The 20662-nt window shown below is 35.8% G+C and overlaps 1 protein-coding gene across 11 annotated transcripts in view; it reads right to left on the bottom strand.

Moving 5' to 3' along the window:
* Window positions 1-2738: 2738 nt before the first annotated feature.
* The window catches only part of FLRT2 (fibronectin leucine rich transmembrane protein 2), a 75817-nt gene continuing 57893 nt past the window's right edge, over window positions 2739-20662 (bottom strand). For all 11 annotated transcript variants that reach the window (XM_040558114.1, XM_040558115.1, XM_040558117.1 and 8 more), the window contains one exon: window positions 2739-19464. In XM_040558114.1, coding sequence (XP_040414048.1) covers window positions 17047-19035 — 1989 coding nt within the window. In that variant the 5' untranslated portion in view covers window positions 19036-19464 and the 3' untranslated portion in view covers window positions 2739-17046. The remainder of the gene's footprint in view (window positions 19465-20662) is intronic.

Below are 20662 nucleotides of genomic sequence, written 5' to 3' on the forward strand. Positions count from 1 at the left end.
TTTTTTTTAAATCTTCAATATAAAGAATTTTAGAGCTGCCATACAAATATGCCTTCAATTATGTTAGCTATTTGAAAATTCAAGATAAAATAGCTATTTTGAAGGTCTACTCATTTCTATCTATTCAGCAAAAACTTTAACAGCAGAAACTCTGAACAATATACAACAGTATATTGGCACAATATACAACAGTACATTGAGTAAAAACAGAAAATGCTTTCTTTTGCGTTTATAGGTTTCCCTCCTTTAAGAGAGAAATCTTTTGCAATATTGTGAAGGCTAGATGCTTCTAATGACCTGACAACCCTTAATTAGAAGAAAATAAAGCCCATTAATCTACTGCAAATTTACAAATACACCAAGTAGACACACTTGATAATGTAAGTGACACAACATACAATTAGATGGAAAAAAAAAAAAAAAAAAAAAAAAAAAAATGTAAAAGTTTACCTTTTAAAAAGAAGGAAAGAAGAAATCTTGTCATTGAGGATGTTCTAGATTTAAATAATTGGATCCAGGCTTCATGATTTTAGGAAACCTACTAAGAAAACATGTTTAAGTAATGGGAACATGGAACATGCCCTATACAACAGAGGTGCAGAGGTGTACTAAAGCATCCCATTTAAAGATTATATAACATTTGCAATATTTGTTTACTATTGCACTTGATCTTCAGCTGGATTTAGGATCCTCGTGTCTTTACGTGAGTGAAGAACTGACATAAATTACATAAACCATATGCCTCTTAGAGAAAAATCGAGTGATCTGAAATATCTACCTTCTCAAGAGTAAGCAATGGTTCACCAAGTTTTTCACTTAGAGAACAATTTCTCAATACAAGACTTAATTGTTTACTTCAAATGTCAGTATAGTTATACTTTCGGAATCTGTTCAGAAAAAAAAAAAAAGAAAAAATAAAGAAAAAATAAACAGAACATAAGAATAAGACTTTAGGAAAGTCCTATGAGAAACGTAATCCCATTAGGGAAGCCAACCATCACACTGAGAAGGATAGTGTCTTCTAAAGTGGAATTGGCAGGTTGTAAAGATTTCTCAGAAATAGATTTTCCCTATCTAAGACTGCTGAATCACTGCAAGCTCTATTACCTACTTTGGCATGGATTTCCGCAGTACTTTTTCTTTCAGGACGCTTTATTTAGACTAAATCATAAACCTTTAATTGTAGAGAAGTGGTAGTTGAAAACTAACTGAAAACCAAAACAACTATAACAACAAAACATAGATTTAATTGTCTTTAAACACTTTAGGCCATTTTATAAGTATATCAACAACTAAGATAACACTTTTGATTCTTAAATAGATTCTTTTTGATAATATTCAAGATACTCTAAACTAGGATATACAGGGACTGTATTGCAGCATTTTTAATACACATGCTATCTGTTTTATCCCATAGCTCAGTAATACAGTATTTCCATTGCTAGTAATTGATGACAGGATGTGTACTGAGTTTATAAGACCTCAGTACTGCAGCTTGTCAGGCTTATTTTGTCTGATCTTGCCTCAGTCTTCCTGGAGCTTTTCTTTGACTTGGTTTAGCTGTAACAATATATTTCTCTCATGATCAGGTGACAATGCCTGGTTAGGTTTAATACCCTTTATCTTCTTATGTTATAACCGTAGCTTTATATATATAATTATAATAAATAGTTATTCTGTATGGAATGAGATACTCGTGACTCTAATGTAATGGAGAAATGCAGAGAAATACATCCCTTGTATGATAACAGAGGGCTTGAGAAGAGAATAGTTCAGTTCTAAGGGACCTTCACAGATTATCTAGTCCAACTGACTGACTTCTTCTGCCCAACAAAAAGTTAAAGAATATTACTGAGGGCATTCTCCAAATGTCTCTTGAACACTGACAATCATGGAGCATCGGCCACCTCACTAGGAAGCCTGTTCCAGTGTTTGACTACCCTCACAGTAAAGAATTTTGCTCCGTTGGTGCAGCTTTTTGCCATTCCCATGCATCCTGTCATAGGTAACCAGGGAGAAAAGACCAGCACCTCCCTCTCCGTCTCCCCTCCTCAGAAAGCTATAGAGAGCAGTGAGGTCTCTTCTTATCTATCTTTTCTCCAGGCCAGACAACCCCAGTGTCCTCAGCTTCTTTTCATAGGACGTGACTTCCAGCCCATACACAGCCCAGCTAAAAGTGGCAAATAATAAAGAGCAGGCACAGGATACAGTATAGGGGAATGAAGGCATGGGATGGTAAAAGATGTGTCACAGGCTGGCACTAGAGAAACTGTGTCAAAAAATAATTCATCAATGGTCAGCTAAAGAAATGCAAACATGGACAAAAATGTTTTCAGGGATACCAAAAGTGACCTATAAAATAGGTAGTAAATTTGGATGTGATGTCAACTTGCAGACCCTTGAAGAAGAAACATGGTTCAAAAGAGCATAAGGAAACATTAAAATGACCCCAGCAGATCCTAAAGTGAAGGAGAAGAACCAAGCAATGTCAATACTGTAGACTTTCCAATGACAGATTTGGGATGGTGGTGATTTTCCATATAATATCCCACCAGACAGAAAGATCCTGAGGGGTGGTGGAAGGGTGAGCATAGCACCAGGAAAAAAAATAAAATAAATAAAATAAGAAAAGTAGCTGCTGGTAAGTGTGTTCTAGCTGTATTGTTATTGATTTGATGTTGTTGTTTTGGTTTGTATATTGGTATCCTTTTCTTTATGTTCCTTATTTTCTTTTTTTCTGTTTTAGTTAGATGCCAACTAACTCTTTAGTTAGACTGTTAATGTTTTAATTGTACTAATAATGACCTCTTGGCTTTACATATAACTGTTGTTTCCTTTCTATGCACAATGATTTTAAGAAAAGACTGTGATGATATATTTCCACTGTAGTTTGTATATCTTTACTAAGATCCTGTGGAGTAGATACATTAAGGTTAAAGAAATATTTTGCTAAAATGGTGAGCCAGGCTGTTATCTCCTGCTGAGATAGGTGAAGCTACTGCTTTTCAGTAGAGGTCATACAGCTGTATAAGGTAAAATAATATAAATGCCCAGCTTTTACATATTGGTTATCCCAAGTAGGCCAGTAAAGGACCTTAGTCCCTTATAAGCACAATCAGTCTACATGAAGACTTAGGACCACTAGCATTTTCATGTCCAACTTTCTATTTTCTTTGCACTAGATGACACTGAAGGTTAGAATTTTATAGATGAATTTACAGGAAAAAAAAAAAAAAAAAAAAAAAACGTAACTGACCTCGATGACTTTGCACATAAATTATTCTAATTTGACAGTGGAGTTAATATGTTGTTGGCTAAAGATATGTTTCTGCATTCAGGATTCAGTCCAGAGCTTGTTGACTCTGCTAGAATAATTCTCTCTCAAGAAGTCAGTAATGTGATCCACAGATCATTCCAGCCCTTTTAAACTCCTGTGCAATCCACGTTTTGCTAATATCTTTATTAAACTCAAGTACTCTTAATGGATATGGATTTCCTATTAAAATATAAATATAAACTATTATATAATATGTAAAAGCTGAAGACTTTAACTCTGATTCCTTTGTAAGTTCCAAAAGCTTTGACTTTTGTCAGTTTAATTTATAGTCCTAGAATGTTTTGAAATATAGAGTGCATGTAGGTAGTGAACAGGAACCAAAGAATATGGAGCTAAATTCATAAACCAGGTTTAAAACTCCTCTGTGTTGTTCATGTTGCCCAAAGGGCTCATAAACACTCTAGAGTTGTGTTTATCAACACTGATCCTTTTGCTGATACATGTCAGATTGGAAGTTGGAGACGTGGAAAGTAGTGTGACACTGAAAGGCATGGTGATGGTCCATTATGCTGTTGTAATCCCCCCCTTTCACGGCACCTGCTTTACTGCTCAGGTGTGCACATGGGGCTGCCTGCAAACTGCTCTGGAGTCATCAGCAGAGAAATGAAAGGACCTGTCATATTTTTTCTCTCTCCCTCTTGCCCTGAGAAGAACCTGAAAATGGAAAAATACAACATATACTCCCCACGATCTGCTCCAATCAAGCAGGAAAAACAAAAGGAAAAAACGTGAGCAAATCCAAGAGAGAATAACCAAAGAACTGTCAGGTCTGGGAGCAGCTAATAAACTAAAGGACTGGAATTTAACATGACTAATAAACCTTTCTAAAGTGGATGGTTTCTGAAACACAAGTTTTAAACAATTATGGGAAATATTCTCCGAAGAAAATTGTGAAGATCATAATGTTCATTAGAAAATACAGCTGCATTTTAGAGCAAGCAGTAAATTCTAACATAAGGAAGTTCTTGTTATTTCAGGCATATAATACTCTGTACCCAACAGGGTAATAATGATGTTTGTGCTTTACTCATAACTTTTCTATTTTTTATGGTTATTTCAATCGCATTCTTCAACAGCCGTCAAAAGCTACATCCACATGAGTACCTATCACCTTTTACAATCAATGTAACAATTCAACAATAACTTTACAATTTTAAATTAAGATCAGCCTTTAAAACACTGATAAATATTGTCTCCTGATCAAACTCTGTTTGCTAAACTATTGAGGCTTGCAGAACTTTATCTCTGAATAATGAATATAATTTGCTGCGACTTAGCAGACATTGGTATCACTGGGAGGAAAAAAAAAAAAAAGAGTAATTCTAATTTAGAAAATATATAGATATATAGCTGGAAAAAAATGTACCTATCAAATATTCATTCTTCTCAATCCAGACAGAAAATTACCAGTGGTCTATTAATACAGGCCTTTAAAATAATCAGCTACTCTAATTAAATCCCACAGATAGAAAATGTTGCTCAGATACAGATCTTTTGCATATTTACTACAATTACATCTAAATATCCCATATTTGAACAGATTTTTTATGTTTGGACCCATACTTATTTTAAATGCGTTTTGAACAAACAGTTTCTGTCTTCCAAATCCTTTTTTTTTTTTTTTTTTTTTTTTTTTTCCACAAATATTGCTTTAGCTCTGAAGTTTGGAGTAGCCTATTACAGAAACTTTAGAAACTAGGTGGAAATTTGTTACTCATATAATTTCATTTACTAGCAGGGATGAACTCTAGCTGAAAAACAATGACATTTACCAGCAAATTCTAAGATAATGTGCAATTTATATATACATTTCTATTTCTGAATATAAGAGAAAGATTTAGTAATATGCATGCAATATTATGGGTTAAAACAAACCCTGAAAACCCATAATAAAAAATATTTTAAATTGCACTGGCAGGTATTTAAAGGAGGGGTATATCAGGTTTGCAGATTTGCATGAAATCTCGAGCAACGAATAAGGCAGGAGTCCTGCAAAAAACACAGTACGCAAATAAACAACTAAGAATTAAAGTAACACGTACCTGTACAGGGAGGCTATCCCATAGCCTGGAATTGTTTGCTTTAAGTATCTGATTTCAACCACTTCTACAAAAGTTTAATTTGTACCATATTTGTTGTTGCTTGTAAGAATGCATAGGGACTTTTGGGGAGAAGCAAGTTACTATTTCACAAATCTTTTACAGGAAAAGCAGCTACTTTGTTTTGTAACATTTCTTCATGCATGGTACAGAGCAGAATCTCTGAACCTTCAGAACTGCAATATAAGCATGAACAAGAGTCATTTTAACTGCAAAGTTAACATATTTGGCAGAAGGAGGGTAGCTTGGGGGGGTAGGGAAGCGTCACAACTACAAGAGCCTGTTTAGCACAAAGAAAGTCAGTGAAGGAGTCTGTTCTTAAGGTATTCCGTGGATGACTTGCCTTTTTTTTTTTTTTTTTTTTTGGGGGGGTGAGGGGGAGGGTAGAAAAAAGTAGAACCTCTGTCCCCCATCCTTTCCTCCTCACCTTGGGAGAGATAATATCTTTATTCCAATTTATGACCTCAGGAAAGAAAGGGTAGATATGCTTGTAGGTACAAGAGGAGTGATCTTGTTTTTCCATCAGGGTTGGCTCAGAAAGCAGTAGTATAGGTAATTGGAGCTAGTTACGGAGCATACAGAGTTTGGCTTGTAGGCTAGCTACCACATGGCTAGGCATACAGTAATTGACCCTAGGCCAGTAGCTCCTGCTCCCAGTCCTTGAATTTAACATTATTGTTTGTTTTAATTATGGGGTCAGGATACCTAAGCTGCATATGAACAACAGAAGTAAAGTGTGGGGTTTCCATAATTCATTTCAGCAGCCATATGCAAGGGGAATATCATGGAGCAAAGCAAAGGGTGTCAAGGCTGTTGCCACGTGTGACATTCCTTGCATATTTGCTGAAAATAGAGAACATCCAAAATTGCAAACACTTGCAAATTTCTAAGTCTTCTTGTAATGGCACACTTGCAATGTGGCTCATTTCAGCAAGATCTTTTTGAACAGTTAGAGTAAGGAATTGAGGAGGACAAATGACAATAAAAGGTGGGCGATGGAGAACACTGATCATCTGTGTTGTTAGATGCAAATGTATACCCTCAGGTATGAGGGAGGCCCTCATTTTGGACATCCCACAACAATCTGATATATAAAAAAGTTCTTCATGAAGCATAAGGTGAAGATAGGATATCAAAGGATATCGAAACACCTGATTTTTCCCTGCTTATTCATACTGAGTTTTTGTTATATACTGACTTTTCCCACATTCTCCTCTGTCTGTAGTTCAGCAACCACTCAGTCCTGCTATAAAATGACTCCTCAGTTGTGCTTTGTGCACTTGGAATTATATTTCACTGCATTGTGTCCACTTCCAGGAGTTATGTTAATCTTTGTATTCTAGCACAGAGGCTGTCAAAGAACATACATTATTGAAAAGATGCTCTCACCAATACTGACAACACAGTTCTTAAAAAATAAAAATAAAAAAATATTCTATATCTTTTCTCTCTCTGTGGAGTGTAAGTGGAACAGAAATGATGCATAAATCTAGAGCAAAAGATCGGTATAGGGCTGAACAAATCCATATTTATACACCCAGGCATAGCATATGTCTGTACATATTATGTGTATGTCTGAGTATCTAAATATATATATAATAGTCATAAATACAATGTTCTTGTGTGTGTGTGTGTGTGTGCATGCCTTAACATATGTGCAAAAATGGTGAGAGACAAATGGTGCAGTAGAAAGATACAGAGCAAATTGCTTCTGCAGCAGCCCAAAATTGCAGGCAGTTAAGAAAACAGCATTTCTTGTCTTGTCTTAATCTTAAATAAAAACACTTTTAAAGACAGTACCTTGTGAGGCAACATGCAAAAATCTGTTCTCTAAGCCAATCATGTTAGAAAAATGTTGACATGGCATAGTAGAAATGATGTAAATGCAAGGGGAAATGTAGGATTGGTACCTCTGGATTTTTGTCTGGGTATGAAGAGAGTTGAAATCACAGCAGAAGATCATTACCTCATGACAAATGGTTCACTGTACTTCCAGAATTTCTGCAGCTTAGCTTTGCTGGTTAATTTTCACTAGTGTTTGCAACTCTAATATAGCTCAATTTTTTTTCCTTATATTGTGACAACTAAACAATAGTACTAACTGCTTAGTTTCAAACATTAAGAAAAAAACGATTGGACAAGGAATGGTAGAGAGTAGTAATAGACATCTAAACTGAAAGCAGGAGTGTCCAGTCTGACTTCTAACCTGCCGAGCACATCTGCTGTGGCTTGTAATTTCATTTGTCAAGCAGTTACTAATATTTGCACTGATAAAAGGATAGTCATCACAGATGTGACCTTTTAAGCTTGCCTTGTTACATATCTTCTTTGAACGTCGTGTTGTACCTGAAACTCCAGAACTTACAGGAAATGGTAATTAAGAGCCCACAAAATAAAATAAAACTCAGATCCTTCCCTGATTTGATAGGCATTTTGTTGCAGACCTCCAAGAAGATGTAATGAAGGTACGTACCTTCATGGGGTCCTGTACAAACCAGAAGTCCTGCACAGTGCTGCAGAGGACCTGCACTTTCCTCTATTCCCTCCTGAAAAGCTCCAACTCTAATTCTGCCAGCTTCCCTAAGTCATCAAATAGAAATGCCGTGACTCCAGTTATTTCTCTTCTGTTCTGGACACAGTTTTCTGAGACATCTCTGTGAAGTAGCTGACCTCCTCCTTGATCACTACAGAAGTCAGTCTGTTGCATCTGAGTGAAGAAGAACAAATATTTGTCCCCTTCTCTTTGTACAGCTACTGGTAATAATCTGTAATAACTTAAACTATAAACATGAAGTTCTTATAACCACAGATCTAAGATTATCCAGTCTTTCCAGCAAAACTTTCGAACGTGACTGCTGCAATTAAATGTTGAAAAATAATGAATTTAACCTAAAATAAATAATGAAATCCTTGAAGATTTTTTTTTTCTTAATTCAGTCTTCTTACATTTTAAGTCTTCTGTGAAAAAGAAGGACAGTCTGGCCATTATAACATTAATAGAAACAATTTTAAATTTGCTCTAATAACTCAATTCCATTTTCCGTTTGTTCTTAATGTTAAATTATAAGGAGGAAACCCAAAACCAATACAGAAAGGTATAGAAATATAGTTAACTATAAATTTGTTTTGAGAGTAGGTATCACACAGAGAAAGTAGACTACCTCCCAAACTTTTCACATATGACAAATTATATCAGTGCATGAGAGACCTCATGCATGAACATGGCCAATTAGATCTGAGAACACCATCAACCTGATGCTACTCCCTGTAATCAGGCAAAAATAAATGAATGACTTCAAGACCTACAACGCAGGCATAAGTGAAAATCTGCCTAGACTCATTACAAGCAGAATGAATACTTAGTAAGACCTTTAATAAGTAGAGCTTCAATACATTTTTTGTTTCTTGTTTTGAAGTATTCAGCTGCACATTAGAATAACTACAATAATTTGGAATATCTCCCCCTTCTCAGATTTCCATTTATTTCAAGTCATATATGTGTGGAAAGTCATACATGCTTTTCAGCAGCTAGTAGTAGTATCTAGTACTGGTGAGGAAGGATTTTTTGAAAAAAAAAACAAAACAGAACACTGAGTTAATGTTTATGCATTGCTTCTGCAGTCCTTACTTACAAAGACATACTAATGCTCTGCTTGAATAAATTATGTTCACATTAACATATACTGCAGTACTTTATTTAACAACAGCTCTCAAATTTTCTTAACATGTTTCTTTAATGGGGAAAAATTCCTAACATTTGCATTGGAAGTCAGAGAGCAATGAATTACATACTGGTTCCTGAACAGTGAATACACAAACCAGTTTGTGAAGATATATGAGGTCAGGCTTGTAAGACTCATTTAAATCATTTGACTTTCAGGTCAAGTCAAAGTTTGAAATTCAAGTGAGTGGGTTAGAAATTTGGAAAGACTTATAATAACTAGAAACAGAAAGCTATTCTAGTTTGCCAGTCATCCTTTTCTCCTCTCTTTTTTTTTTTTTTTTTTGTAACCACTTCTAAAGCTTTGAGAAAGTATTGTGCATTTCCTGTAAATAATAAATTTATTGCATTTTCTTAATTCTATTCATTGAAAGGTATCACAGGTATTTCTGGGAATTTCATTGTTTTGGAATATTGTATATGTTTTAGAAGTGGGCTTAAATGATCTGAAAATTACGAAGGAAATTAAAAAAAAAAAGGAAAAATATAGTTATGTTACAAACATATAGCTATAAAAATAAAGAGGAGTATCTCTGTATTCTGTCCATAATTACTACTATATTTCATCTTCACTGGACGAAATTTCTTTTTCCTTCATCAATAGTCTGTTTCAAAGTATAAAAATTAGGTTATTCCATTCTTTAGGTACATTTTTCCAGTCCTCATCACAAAGAATTTTATTTATCTGTGAGATCACGTGTTCAAAGTTTCTAGAAGTTGAAATATTGATTTCACTTGAGAAATACAGCATTTTAATGAAATCTTTCTGGCAATTGTGCTTTTCAAGAATAGTCATGTTCACCTTAACACTTTGATGATTATTCAGAGATGTCTTGCTTTTGCACAGAGCATATTCAAGTTGTAAACACAACAGTTCATATGAGTTGGATTTTCCATAATAGTTTATATGTCTTCATTCTTCAAGGCATTCTACGCTTAGAAAAACAGAATAGTGTAATGAGCATGACTTTTGACTTCGTCACTTCTATGTATGAATAAGGTAAGTAATGGACCAATTTCAGAGAGACAAGATTGTACTTATTCTATATGAGATGCCCCCACAAAAGTGTAACTATAATACAAACTCACACATGCATTTTTGTAGTCACGCATGTTAGCTAGCACATGGAGTTTTAAACAGAAAATATGTCTATATGTAAAAGAACATTCTTGCTATGCTCAGTGGCCTATTTGGGGATTTTGAAGTCTATATTTTGTGTGGCTGTGGACTGGGCAATGTTGTCCTGTACTTATTTCTCTCCTGTCTCATTTTCTATGAAGTATTTGTATTTCATTCCACCCCTACCTTTTCAAAAGAGATAGCAAGCTTATAATGTGATGCATAGGCCTTCTGTCTTGCTTGGTAAATGTATTTCACATGAGGGTACAGTGTGACATTATACAATATAGCATACTGGATTTTTTCAATAATCCTTCTGACATATTCCTATAAATATTCTGATTTATAGTTGAAATTAGTGGGGCAAGGAGCTCACCATAACACTGTACTAATTTGTTTTAAGAATGTAAATTATTTTTAAAATATCATCTACCTGTGTAATAGAATTTTTAGTGGTTCTTAACTTGAGCCTTTTTTGACATTGGTACTTCAAACAGAATTAAAATATTTGTTTCATACTTTAATGACTGAACATAGTCTCTCCTTATGGCGCCATAACTTTTCTTATATAGAAGCATCCTATTTAAAATGAGATAGTGAAAAACGTTGACTGAAAACTGTTGAAAAATACTCTTCCACATGCTTGATTTGAGAGTTCCTCGTAGCTAAACCCTCTGTAGAAAGCCCCAGGAACTTAAATACAAACACATGTATGTGTACAGCTACAGAAAACTAAGGTTACAACTAAATAAATGTAAATATTGGTCTCTACTAGGATAAATCACTGAGGGCTATTTGTCAGGTTTTTTTTTTGAGACAAACAAAACAAAACCATTGCTTGAAAATGATGATGCAATTATTTTTTGACAGAATACCAAAATAGTCAACAGTGTTTATATTTCTATTACATCTATTCTCCACCTTCCCATGGTAAAACAAGAAGTTAACTTAGGTACCAGGGTTTAATCTGTCTCCAAGGGAACATCAAGTTCAGGGAAGCATAGTAAGGGGAGGAGAGAGTGGTGTAGATGTGGATGTATTGCACAGCAGCTATTGTAGTTTTCAATGGCATTCAGGGTTAAGACAGAGAATGGGACAATTTACAGAGGAATTTTGACACTCAGCAGTATTACAGTTCTAAACTTTGAAATGACACAGCTTGTAACATTCAATATTTCAGGTTCTGTCAATGCCAAAAAATAGTTCCTGTATATGTAACTAGATTAAGGAGAATTTTCATTCCCAAGTACCTATAGCATCTTTTCATACATACTGTATATATTACCATACATGTTAGGTATAAGATATACAAAAATTTATTAAGGCTTATGTCTTAATGTTGTGCATTCTGAAAAGTCAAGAGCAATTTTGAAGGGAGAATTGGGAAAAAAAAATCACATTTCATTTCAAGGAAAGTTTAAATAGACAAAATGCGGGTTTAAGATTGTCAAGGATGAACGTCAAATGCATTTTTCGAATGACTATGCATATAATGGGTCACAGCTTCCACATATATATTTGTTATAGATGTGTGTAGTTGCTTAAGTGTATCTACTATCTTCAAACACTGGATTACAATCTGTTCTTGTTTTACAGTGCTTTCCTATATGCGTATCAAAATAAATATCTTATAAACATAAGATTAAATCTGAGCAATTAAATTAACAAATGGTTTAACTCTTTGACAGATAGAAGATGAAAATATTTGTCCTTTAGAATCTGAAGAGAAGGTGGACATACAGTAAAATATTTGAAAATATTTCCAGGACTGAAAGTACAGAAGTTGATATTTTCCTTTTTCTGTTTTCCTTCTCAGATGTTCACATCCTTGTTTTAATTAACTTGTTCATATAAATACAGTAGGATTGTTGTATTTTTTTAAATAACTCTTTACTGAATATGTCAACAAGATAATATATAGTGTATAGTGAGATTTCGAAGTTAACAATGCGTGCAACATGGCAGATTGCAGAAAACAGATAATGCAAACTTCAAATAATCTATTTTTCCATGTTAAAGATAGAAAATATACCAAACACAGAACAGAATCAAGTGTGCATGTCTCAGTTAAAATCAATTTTATGAAAGATCTTCAGATATTTGGGACCAAGTGACATGACAAATTATTTAGTAGCTTGTGTTTCTGAGAGGATCAGAACTCAGCTCTCATGAGGCACACTTCCACAGAGCCCCAGCCAGATCCTTTTTGGACTAGTTTTCCAGATGGACCACTAGCCAGTGTCCTTTTAAATATCAACACATTCTATGCTGTACAAAAGTTTAATGCCAAATGCTTCAATATTGCCTGTAGTATCATATGGGATACAAAGTGCCCTGTTCAGCAGAGTTCAGGGAAGGAGTGTTCATCAGCTTCATAGGATTATCTTTGTGTTTAGAAGAGATCATCAGGCAGTATTTGATGAGGCTTAGAGCCAGTAACATTTGGTTTTGGCACATTCTTTTTTTGTTGTTGTTGTTTTTGTTTGTTTTTCCACTGAGCTAGAAAGATAAATTATGACTAAAACCATTATTCTCATGCTTTAAAGGAAAAAGAAAGAAAGAAAAAAAAAGCTTTAATATTTCCATGTTATAATTTAAATTGAAAAAGTACTATAAATGGAGAATTTAATGGGCGTTAACCACTTCACTGTCAAAAGCTGAGCCTGAACTTTCATTTCAATGTCATCAATAAAGTGCCTTATGTAGACCCTTAAAATCATAACAACGATACAATATGCACAAGTACTTTTGCTTGCAAAATTAAATCAATACTTTTCTTAGAGGGAGAAATTTTCTCTCATGAAAAGAGAAAATGATTGAGAGAAAAATATAGTTGATCTACTCTAGTAGCAAATAGCATAAGCTATTGCATTTTTCTTTTATCATCACATCCATTGTATTTCTTTATTGGCTTACAGAAAAAAATTGCTGATATATTTTCATTCAAAAGTAACTCTATGCCTAAATATTCTTATGAATAAATTCAATAACAGTGTCTCCAGTAAAATCCAAAAGTCCATGCATCCATTAGGTGTTTGTTTCTGCTAACAAGCTACATGCAAGGAAGTGACAGAATCTGTGAAAACAAGGACCAGGTTGTAAATAAGTAAGTCTTCAGAAGGAACCACAGCACTGGACAAAGCAGTGTTGTGATACCAGTTTAACATAATTTCACTTAGATTCTTATTGTATTCCACTCAGCAATCTTATCAGCTATTAACATTTATGTCAGCTGTTAGCAGCGTACAATGGATGATAGATGAGATGTTGTATGTAAACCATTCATTTGTCCCCAGGTTCAATGAACCCTTGCTAACCAGGACCTAGAGTTTAGGGGTTTCTAATGAGTTGTATATGCATTCATTGAGGACTACTGCTCTATAGTTCTCTTCAGTTATTTGTGGTCAGATATTTGTACTAAGTGAAGATGACCCCATGTTCATAAGCACAAGGAAAAAGCTACCGATTATTAAAATTTATATCACCAAAAGATCACTGTCCATTTTTAACCTTTTCTTTTTATTCAAAAAAAAAAAATTTATCTGGTGAAAACTGCTCATTATGTATTTGTCTAGATGCGTTTTGAAATCAAGCTTCAGTTGTCTGTGTGACTGACACTTCGAAACATCCCAAACTCTGCTGTAGGTTGAAATATATGAAATCTTCTGCAGCTGGGTAGCAATTAGAATTGGAAGAAACATTCTTCAAATGCAACATATGACCTTTTGGTTGACTACAGCTGTGAATTTGTTTAAATAATACTCCCAGCTCTATCCAGGAATTTTGGTATAAGTGGCTTTTTACTTTTTTCTTTCTTTTTTTTTCTTTTTTTTTTTTTTTCAGAAGTGTACTTATTGAAAAGAAACTTTGTCAATATCACATAAAAATATATCTTTTTCTTCATACCAAAAAGAAGCATAAACTATGCTGTCTTTAATATCATTTTGATTTTTTTATCTAGGTAAGTCAGTAATACTCCAAACACACATATATATATATATATACATTTTGTCATCTGAGATTAACCCAAACAGTTTGTGAATGCCTTCTGTTTTTACCCTATTAGAATAATAACCACATTTGTTGTCTTCAGTTTGGGCTTGTGGATCTTTCACTTAGAGTACAGCTGAACTCCCTGAATAAGAGATTTGCTACAAATAAGGCGCCTAACTCATCTTAAAACCATGGTATCCTGAGGCCTAGAACAGAAGATGTTCAAAGGAGTATTAAGATTCCTCCAGCATCAGTCATTGAAATATGAAATGCTAGTATGTGCACACATTCAAAGGATGCCTTTGAAATCAAATATATAGCTAGTTATTTCAGTGAAATTAAATGCTACATCCACACCCAATGGGACTCTCTGCCTCTACTTAATCTCAAAAAAACTTTTATGTATCCAGCGTGCAATGGAAGTGTGCAGAAGCACAACTATCTGCTGCTTGTCTTGTGGGCTTTGGCAGCTAAAACACATTAAATGAACAAAACAAAGTATCAACCTCCCCATCATAATCTAGATCAGATAGGTCACAGATAAAAGACTTTGCATAGACATCTCTACCTAGAAATACACCATTAGAAATCATGGCAGCCTTTTATTCAGCAAAATTTCAGTGAGTTTACTATTACAGTAGCCGCACAGGTTGCCTACAATACCTGTTATAGCTGGAGAAAATAACAAATATACAGAATATAGACTGGAATTTCAAATTGTGATTCTAAAAGGTGCTGGGGGGAGGATGCAGTTCTTTATATCGTGATTGTACTTTGCCATCGACCATAACTAGATTCATTCTGTTTTTGCAGAAAATGAGTGTTATCATACAATTTGAATTTGAGAAAGTGCACACTCACAGACTGCTGGATTTCAAGAATGAGTTGAGGAAATGAGCAAAGGAAAGGATTAAAACCCTCTCTCCCAACATAAGCAGCCTTATAAAGTAAAAAGTCTAAGCATTGCACAGTGAAAGTGCTCCAGCTTTTACTGTCAATCCACTTCTAACAACTTCTCGTCCCTAGTTGGTCACTGTATAAAGTTTTCTCTTTGGTTCCCTACTCCCTCAAAAAAAAAAAAAAAAAAAAAAAAAAAAAAAAACTTTCTTTTTTCCTTTTTCTTTGTGAACTTTTCCCTGCCCCCAAGTTCAGGAGAAAGTAAGCTAAAAAAAAAAATGGTGGGGGAAAAGAGAAAAAAGATTTTAATTCCACCACTGAGCTGGCAAGAAATTCAGAGTTCTTGGCAGTCACAGATTTAGTGAAGTTGCTGGAAGATTGTACAATTTTGAGATCAGCATCATGGTTTTAATATAACCATGGAGTTTCACATAGTGCATCACTTAGAAGTGATTCCAGCTAAAGAATTTGAGGGAATAAAAATCTAAGCCCACCTACTGATTTTAAAGCACATATCATTGTGGAAAACTTCCAAAAAGCTTAACATAAAAGAAGGGTAATTTGGCACGACAGAGTATACTTATGTTCTAAAAATTTCTTAGTTAGTGTCCATCTCTGTTCACTTGAACAGAAAACAAACAAACAAACAAAAAAAACTAATTTATACATGATTTTCCCTGCTGAATGTAGTTCAGTTCACAATAGGCCTGATGGCCTTTCCAGTAATAAATAAAGATAAAAATTAAAAATATATATATTTCTCATTTATTTTTTTTGTTTTGTTTTTGTATGTGCATTTGTTTGTTTGTTTGTTTCTTACTTCATAACGAACATAACTCAGACCTCTGAATCAAACAGAGCTTGAACCATAAAAGTCAATGGCAACCTTTCCATTGGCATTATATTTTGCAACGTATTTTCAAAATTTACACTTCTAGACTGCAAATTCTACATGAATACTGCAGAGTTGGGAGTGCTTAGAATTTCTCTCTTTCAGGTTTCACCTGAACATGCTGTGTCAACAAATGCTGCTCTATTAAAGAGAGGTGCAACCTAATGACAACTATCTGTTACGTACTGATAACCTTCATCTCCCACTGAGACGGGTCAAAGAATGCCTAAAGCCTCTTAATCATAATGAAAAGCAAGAACAGTTTCTAACATAAACGTATATGATACTGGGGGACATTTTCAGAATAGCTTTTGCAAATAGGATTCAAGGTCACTTTGAATTTGACACTGAGTTCTGTCTACCTGTCCTATTCCAAGCATATTGGGGAAAAACAATCATACAAAAAGTAGCCTGTTTTGGTAGCAGTCAGAACTCCAGCTTTGAGTTGGAGGTAGGAAATACAGAATTGACAAAAGGGAACAGAAGTACTTTAAATTGTTTAAAGTTGAACAGCAACTGCTGGATTTGAGTCAAAAGGGTTGTACCCATTTTATCTGAATTGCTTTTGGCCGTTCCTAGTGACCCTGTTTTAATATGCACTTATTTTCCTGTACTACAGGACACCTAGGAACTTATCCTTCAGACAGCTTCGACAGCAAAGTGGTTAATGGTTGAAGAATGAGTCAATCTTTCCTTTGCCATGACATTGGGTTCTTATTGTACAACCCTGTACAGTACTTAGCAATATTTTTTAAAGATTTAAAAAGCAAAGAGTTACAAAACCATTTGCAATTAACTTGAAATAGAAAAGATAGCACTTTTTTAAATCCCATTATATAGTACACCGTATAAATTACAGAGTATTCAAATGCATAAATGCATCTGCGTAACATTTATCAAATGTAATTTTTTCATTGTTGTTGGGGGGGCATTACTTCTTCCAGAGTTTTTTCTCTTTGTCCTAGACACCCCCATCTCCCCACACTATCACGTATGACAGTGCTCCAGGTCTGAGACATTGCTGTTGCAGTATCGCATGTTGTTGGGGATGTGGCAGTCTGTGTAGTTAATGCCCCCATTTGGGGTATATATGGGCTGCAGTCTGAAATCTCCTTTAAGGAGCTGATCGTTATTTAAGGAGACGATCTGGAAGCTGGTTTCTGTCATCTCCAGGATGGAGTTGTCCTTCTTGGTCCCTGCCTCACAGTAGTCATCTTTCCGACGGCCCCGGTTATATTTCCACTTCTGGGAGGTGTAACGCCCCTTTTTGTGCATGTGCCAGCAAAAAATGCTGAGCAGGACCACGAGGACAAGTATCACTGCACCCCCAATCAACCCTGCCAGCAGAAATGGGGAGCTCAGGTTCTGAGAAGTTGTCTGCTCATGGCTGGAGGGGATGTTGCTGCCATTGTTCAAAAAGGAAGCCTTGGTTGTGGCTTCTGAACAGACAGTGTCTTCTCCTGTTCGGTAATTATTATAAGCATCCAGTGGAACCAAGCAAATCCGATAGGTGGATTTGGGCTCCAGATTTACCAAGCTCAAGTGTTGCTTCTCACCACTAACTATACGCTCCTGAACAATTCCTCCTACCAGACTATGGCCCATTTTAACCCATGTGAGTTTATATGCCATCACGGTAAAAAGAGATATCCAGTTAACCTGGATGCAAGTGTCATTCACAAAATGGATAGAGAGTTGAATCCGTTCAGATATAGGAGGTGTCACCCTTTCTCTGTCCTCCCTGTCAGGCACAGTGGGGAGTGTGACTATGGTGGGAGTCAGGGGATTATACCTGCTACTTGGGGGAGGAACGGATGAGGGGGAAACTAATGTAGTTGGCTTGGCTGTAGCTGGGACTGGGGTGATGATAAGTGGCAGACCAGGAGTGGTGGTGGGGCATGACAACATATTCATATTGAGTTCCCTGACTGCCATACCTCGGACCTGTTCTGGTCGCTGGCACATAAAACCCCGTACATTGACGGAAGAAGGAATAAATTTGAGCCATTCAGTGACCCACTTTATACTGCAGTCACACAGCCAGGGATTATTCCTTACAGTGAGTTGTCTCAGGTTGTGGAGATTATCAAATACCCCCTTTACCAACATCCGAAGCTGATTGTTGGAAATATCAAGACGTTCCAGTTTATGGAGTTTTGAAAAGGCTGTAAGTGGTATATGGGTTATCTGGTTGTCCTGCAAGTAGAGCCTTAGCAGATGTGTACCTGGAAGATCAGGAGGAGGGTAGGTCAGTGAATTCCGCACTATTGAGAATTCCTTGAGCTTGGAGAGGTGGCTGAAGGTGCCTTCAGCTATGCCTTTATTAGTAAGGAGATTGCCATCCACAATCAGACGCTCCAAACTTGTAAGATTCTGGAAGGCCAGGTCTGAAATGACAGCAATGCGGTTTTCATCTACTCGAAGTTCTTGTAAGTCCACTGGAAGGCCTACTGGTACACTGCTTAAGTGATTCTTGGACAAGAACAGAAGCTTGAGGCTAATGGCTTCTCGGAATGCCCCATCCTCAACCCCAACAGTGGAGATGGAGTTGTCATCCAGGTGCAGTTCTTCCAGCTTCAATAGCTGAGCAAGGGCAGCCCGAGAAATGGTCTGAATGTTGTTTTCCTGCAGGTGGAGAACCCTGACATTCTTGGGCAGGTTCATGGGGAATTCATCCAACTGGTTGCCATACAGGTAGACCGTGTGCACAGACTGAACATTGTGCAACTCTGCAGGAAATCCAGCATTATTAATTTGGTTATTGTGGAGGTAGAGGACGGTTACACCCTCTGGTATCCCAAGAGGCACTGAGGTCAAGCTTCGCTCATTACAGTAGACAAAGTTTCGGTCACAGCGGCACACTTTTGGACAAGCCACAGTTTTAGAGACCTGCATGTAGAGCCCCAGGGAAAAGATAAACCATGATTTTATGAGAACAGCCCAGTCTGTGGGCCACATTCTAGTCCAGAAACCCATTTCTAATTTAAAGAAATAAAGTACCAAAGCGTTAAAGAACTGATAACAATAACAAAGCACAGGTAGCAAAATCTCAGGTCATTACAATTGGCTCCGGTTTATGTCCAGTGTTCAGGCAGAGATAAAGTCCTGCAGGCTAAGTATAAAATAATCCTTTTACAGTTGGCCTACCTCCTACTTTTAATAAGAAAGCCACAGTCTTATTAGCCAGGGTTACCAAGTTTGTTGACTTCCTCCATGTGTGCTGAAAGAAAAAATAGCAGTATCTTTCCAGGTGAGCAACCAGTTAATTTAAAGCTACCAGAAGTTGTCTGTGTATGAGTTGCTTGGAAGGATAATATTTCCTTTGACTGAAGTCTGTTGGTGTTACACTCAGCTTTCTGAAGTCAGCAAAGTTCTCATATCAGCTATCTGCTGGATCTGGCCTTCCTGTTAAAGAAAAGAAAAAAGAGAAAGTTGAATACCATGAAATTTTTAATAGGGAAAACCAAGCCCATTGGAAGACTATTCTAAGGCTGTGCTCTTTATGACTTTCTGGGGAAAAAAAAGGCATTAATATTAAACATTAGCTTAATACTACTATTAAATAGTCTTGAAATAGATTTGATGCAAAGTCATTGCAGTGATTGAAGGACTTTCAGTAACTTAAGTGAAGGCTAGATCTATCACTTCTGTTTGAATATTGTATCTCCAATCTCTGTCTTCTCACACTGTTTCAACTCCTAAAACTTAAACATTTTACTGGACATTTTTGCCTAACTATTTTTTTTTCTTTCACAGAACCACTAACTCCAATGAGCTGCATTCACTGATGCCTGAGAGACTAGACTCCAGGCTGTCCTATTTAATCTCACACTGTATGGTTTTTTTTTTTCATTTCCTACCAGACTCTGGAATGTTCTGGCCCTATTTCCATAAAGCCATCGTGTGTATTCGCCTCCAGTTTTAATGCACACTGCAAGATTATTGCAGCTCACTACAGTAAGCTAGCTACATATGACGGGAGTCTTAAAAAAGTATGGTAATCTACAAGTACAAGATACGCTGCTGTAAGGCATATATTTGCTAAAACTGTCATCTTGATATTGTTACTAATGTGAACTGTGCTGTCAACAGACTTCAGAACTAGCATTCCACTAAATGAAACTGGCTCACATCTGCTACGTTATTGTTTTAGGATATCGGCTCAGACTACAGCAGTTTTTTCTGGAAAGAATTTTCTTTCAAACCATAAAGTTTAGATACTTTTAGTTTTGCTAAACTGTAGTCTGTGAATGGCTTCATACACAAATGTGTTAGTTCTAGTGTAGATGAGCTCTCAGCTTTTAAGCATACTTTTCAACTTTAACCTTCCCAGATACTGTTTGTTATTCAGATCTATAACCAAACAATTCAACTCTAAATCATGCAATGGAATATACTGTATTGTTTGATGTTATCTTGTCTTATTATATGTTGTTTCAACTGACTGGAATAAAAACAGACTAAAAAGAAAAAAGGATGCATTCTACATACTTGAACTTAAAATGAAATAAGTAAACAAGTACCAAGCATCTGTAGACCTGAGTGTGTTCAACCGTAGTTACCTAAGCACAGTATTCTTCCAGATTTTTTTTGACCCAGCTCA

Source organism: Cygnus olor, chromosome 5 (assembly GCF_009769625.2).
Source record: "Cygnus olor isolate bCygOlo1 chromosome 5, bCygOlo1.pri.v2, whole genome shotgun sequence".
Classification (NCBI taxonomy): domain Eukaryota; kingdom Metazoa; phylum Chordata; class Aves; order Anseriformes; family Anatidae; genus Cygnus; species Cygnus olor.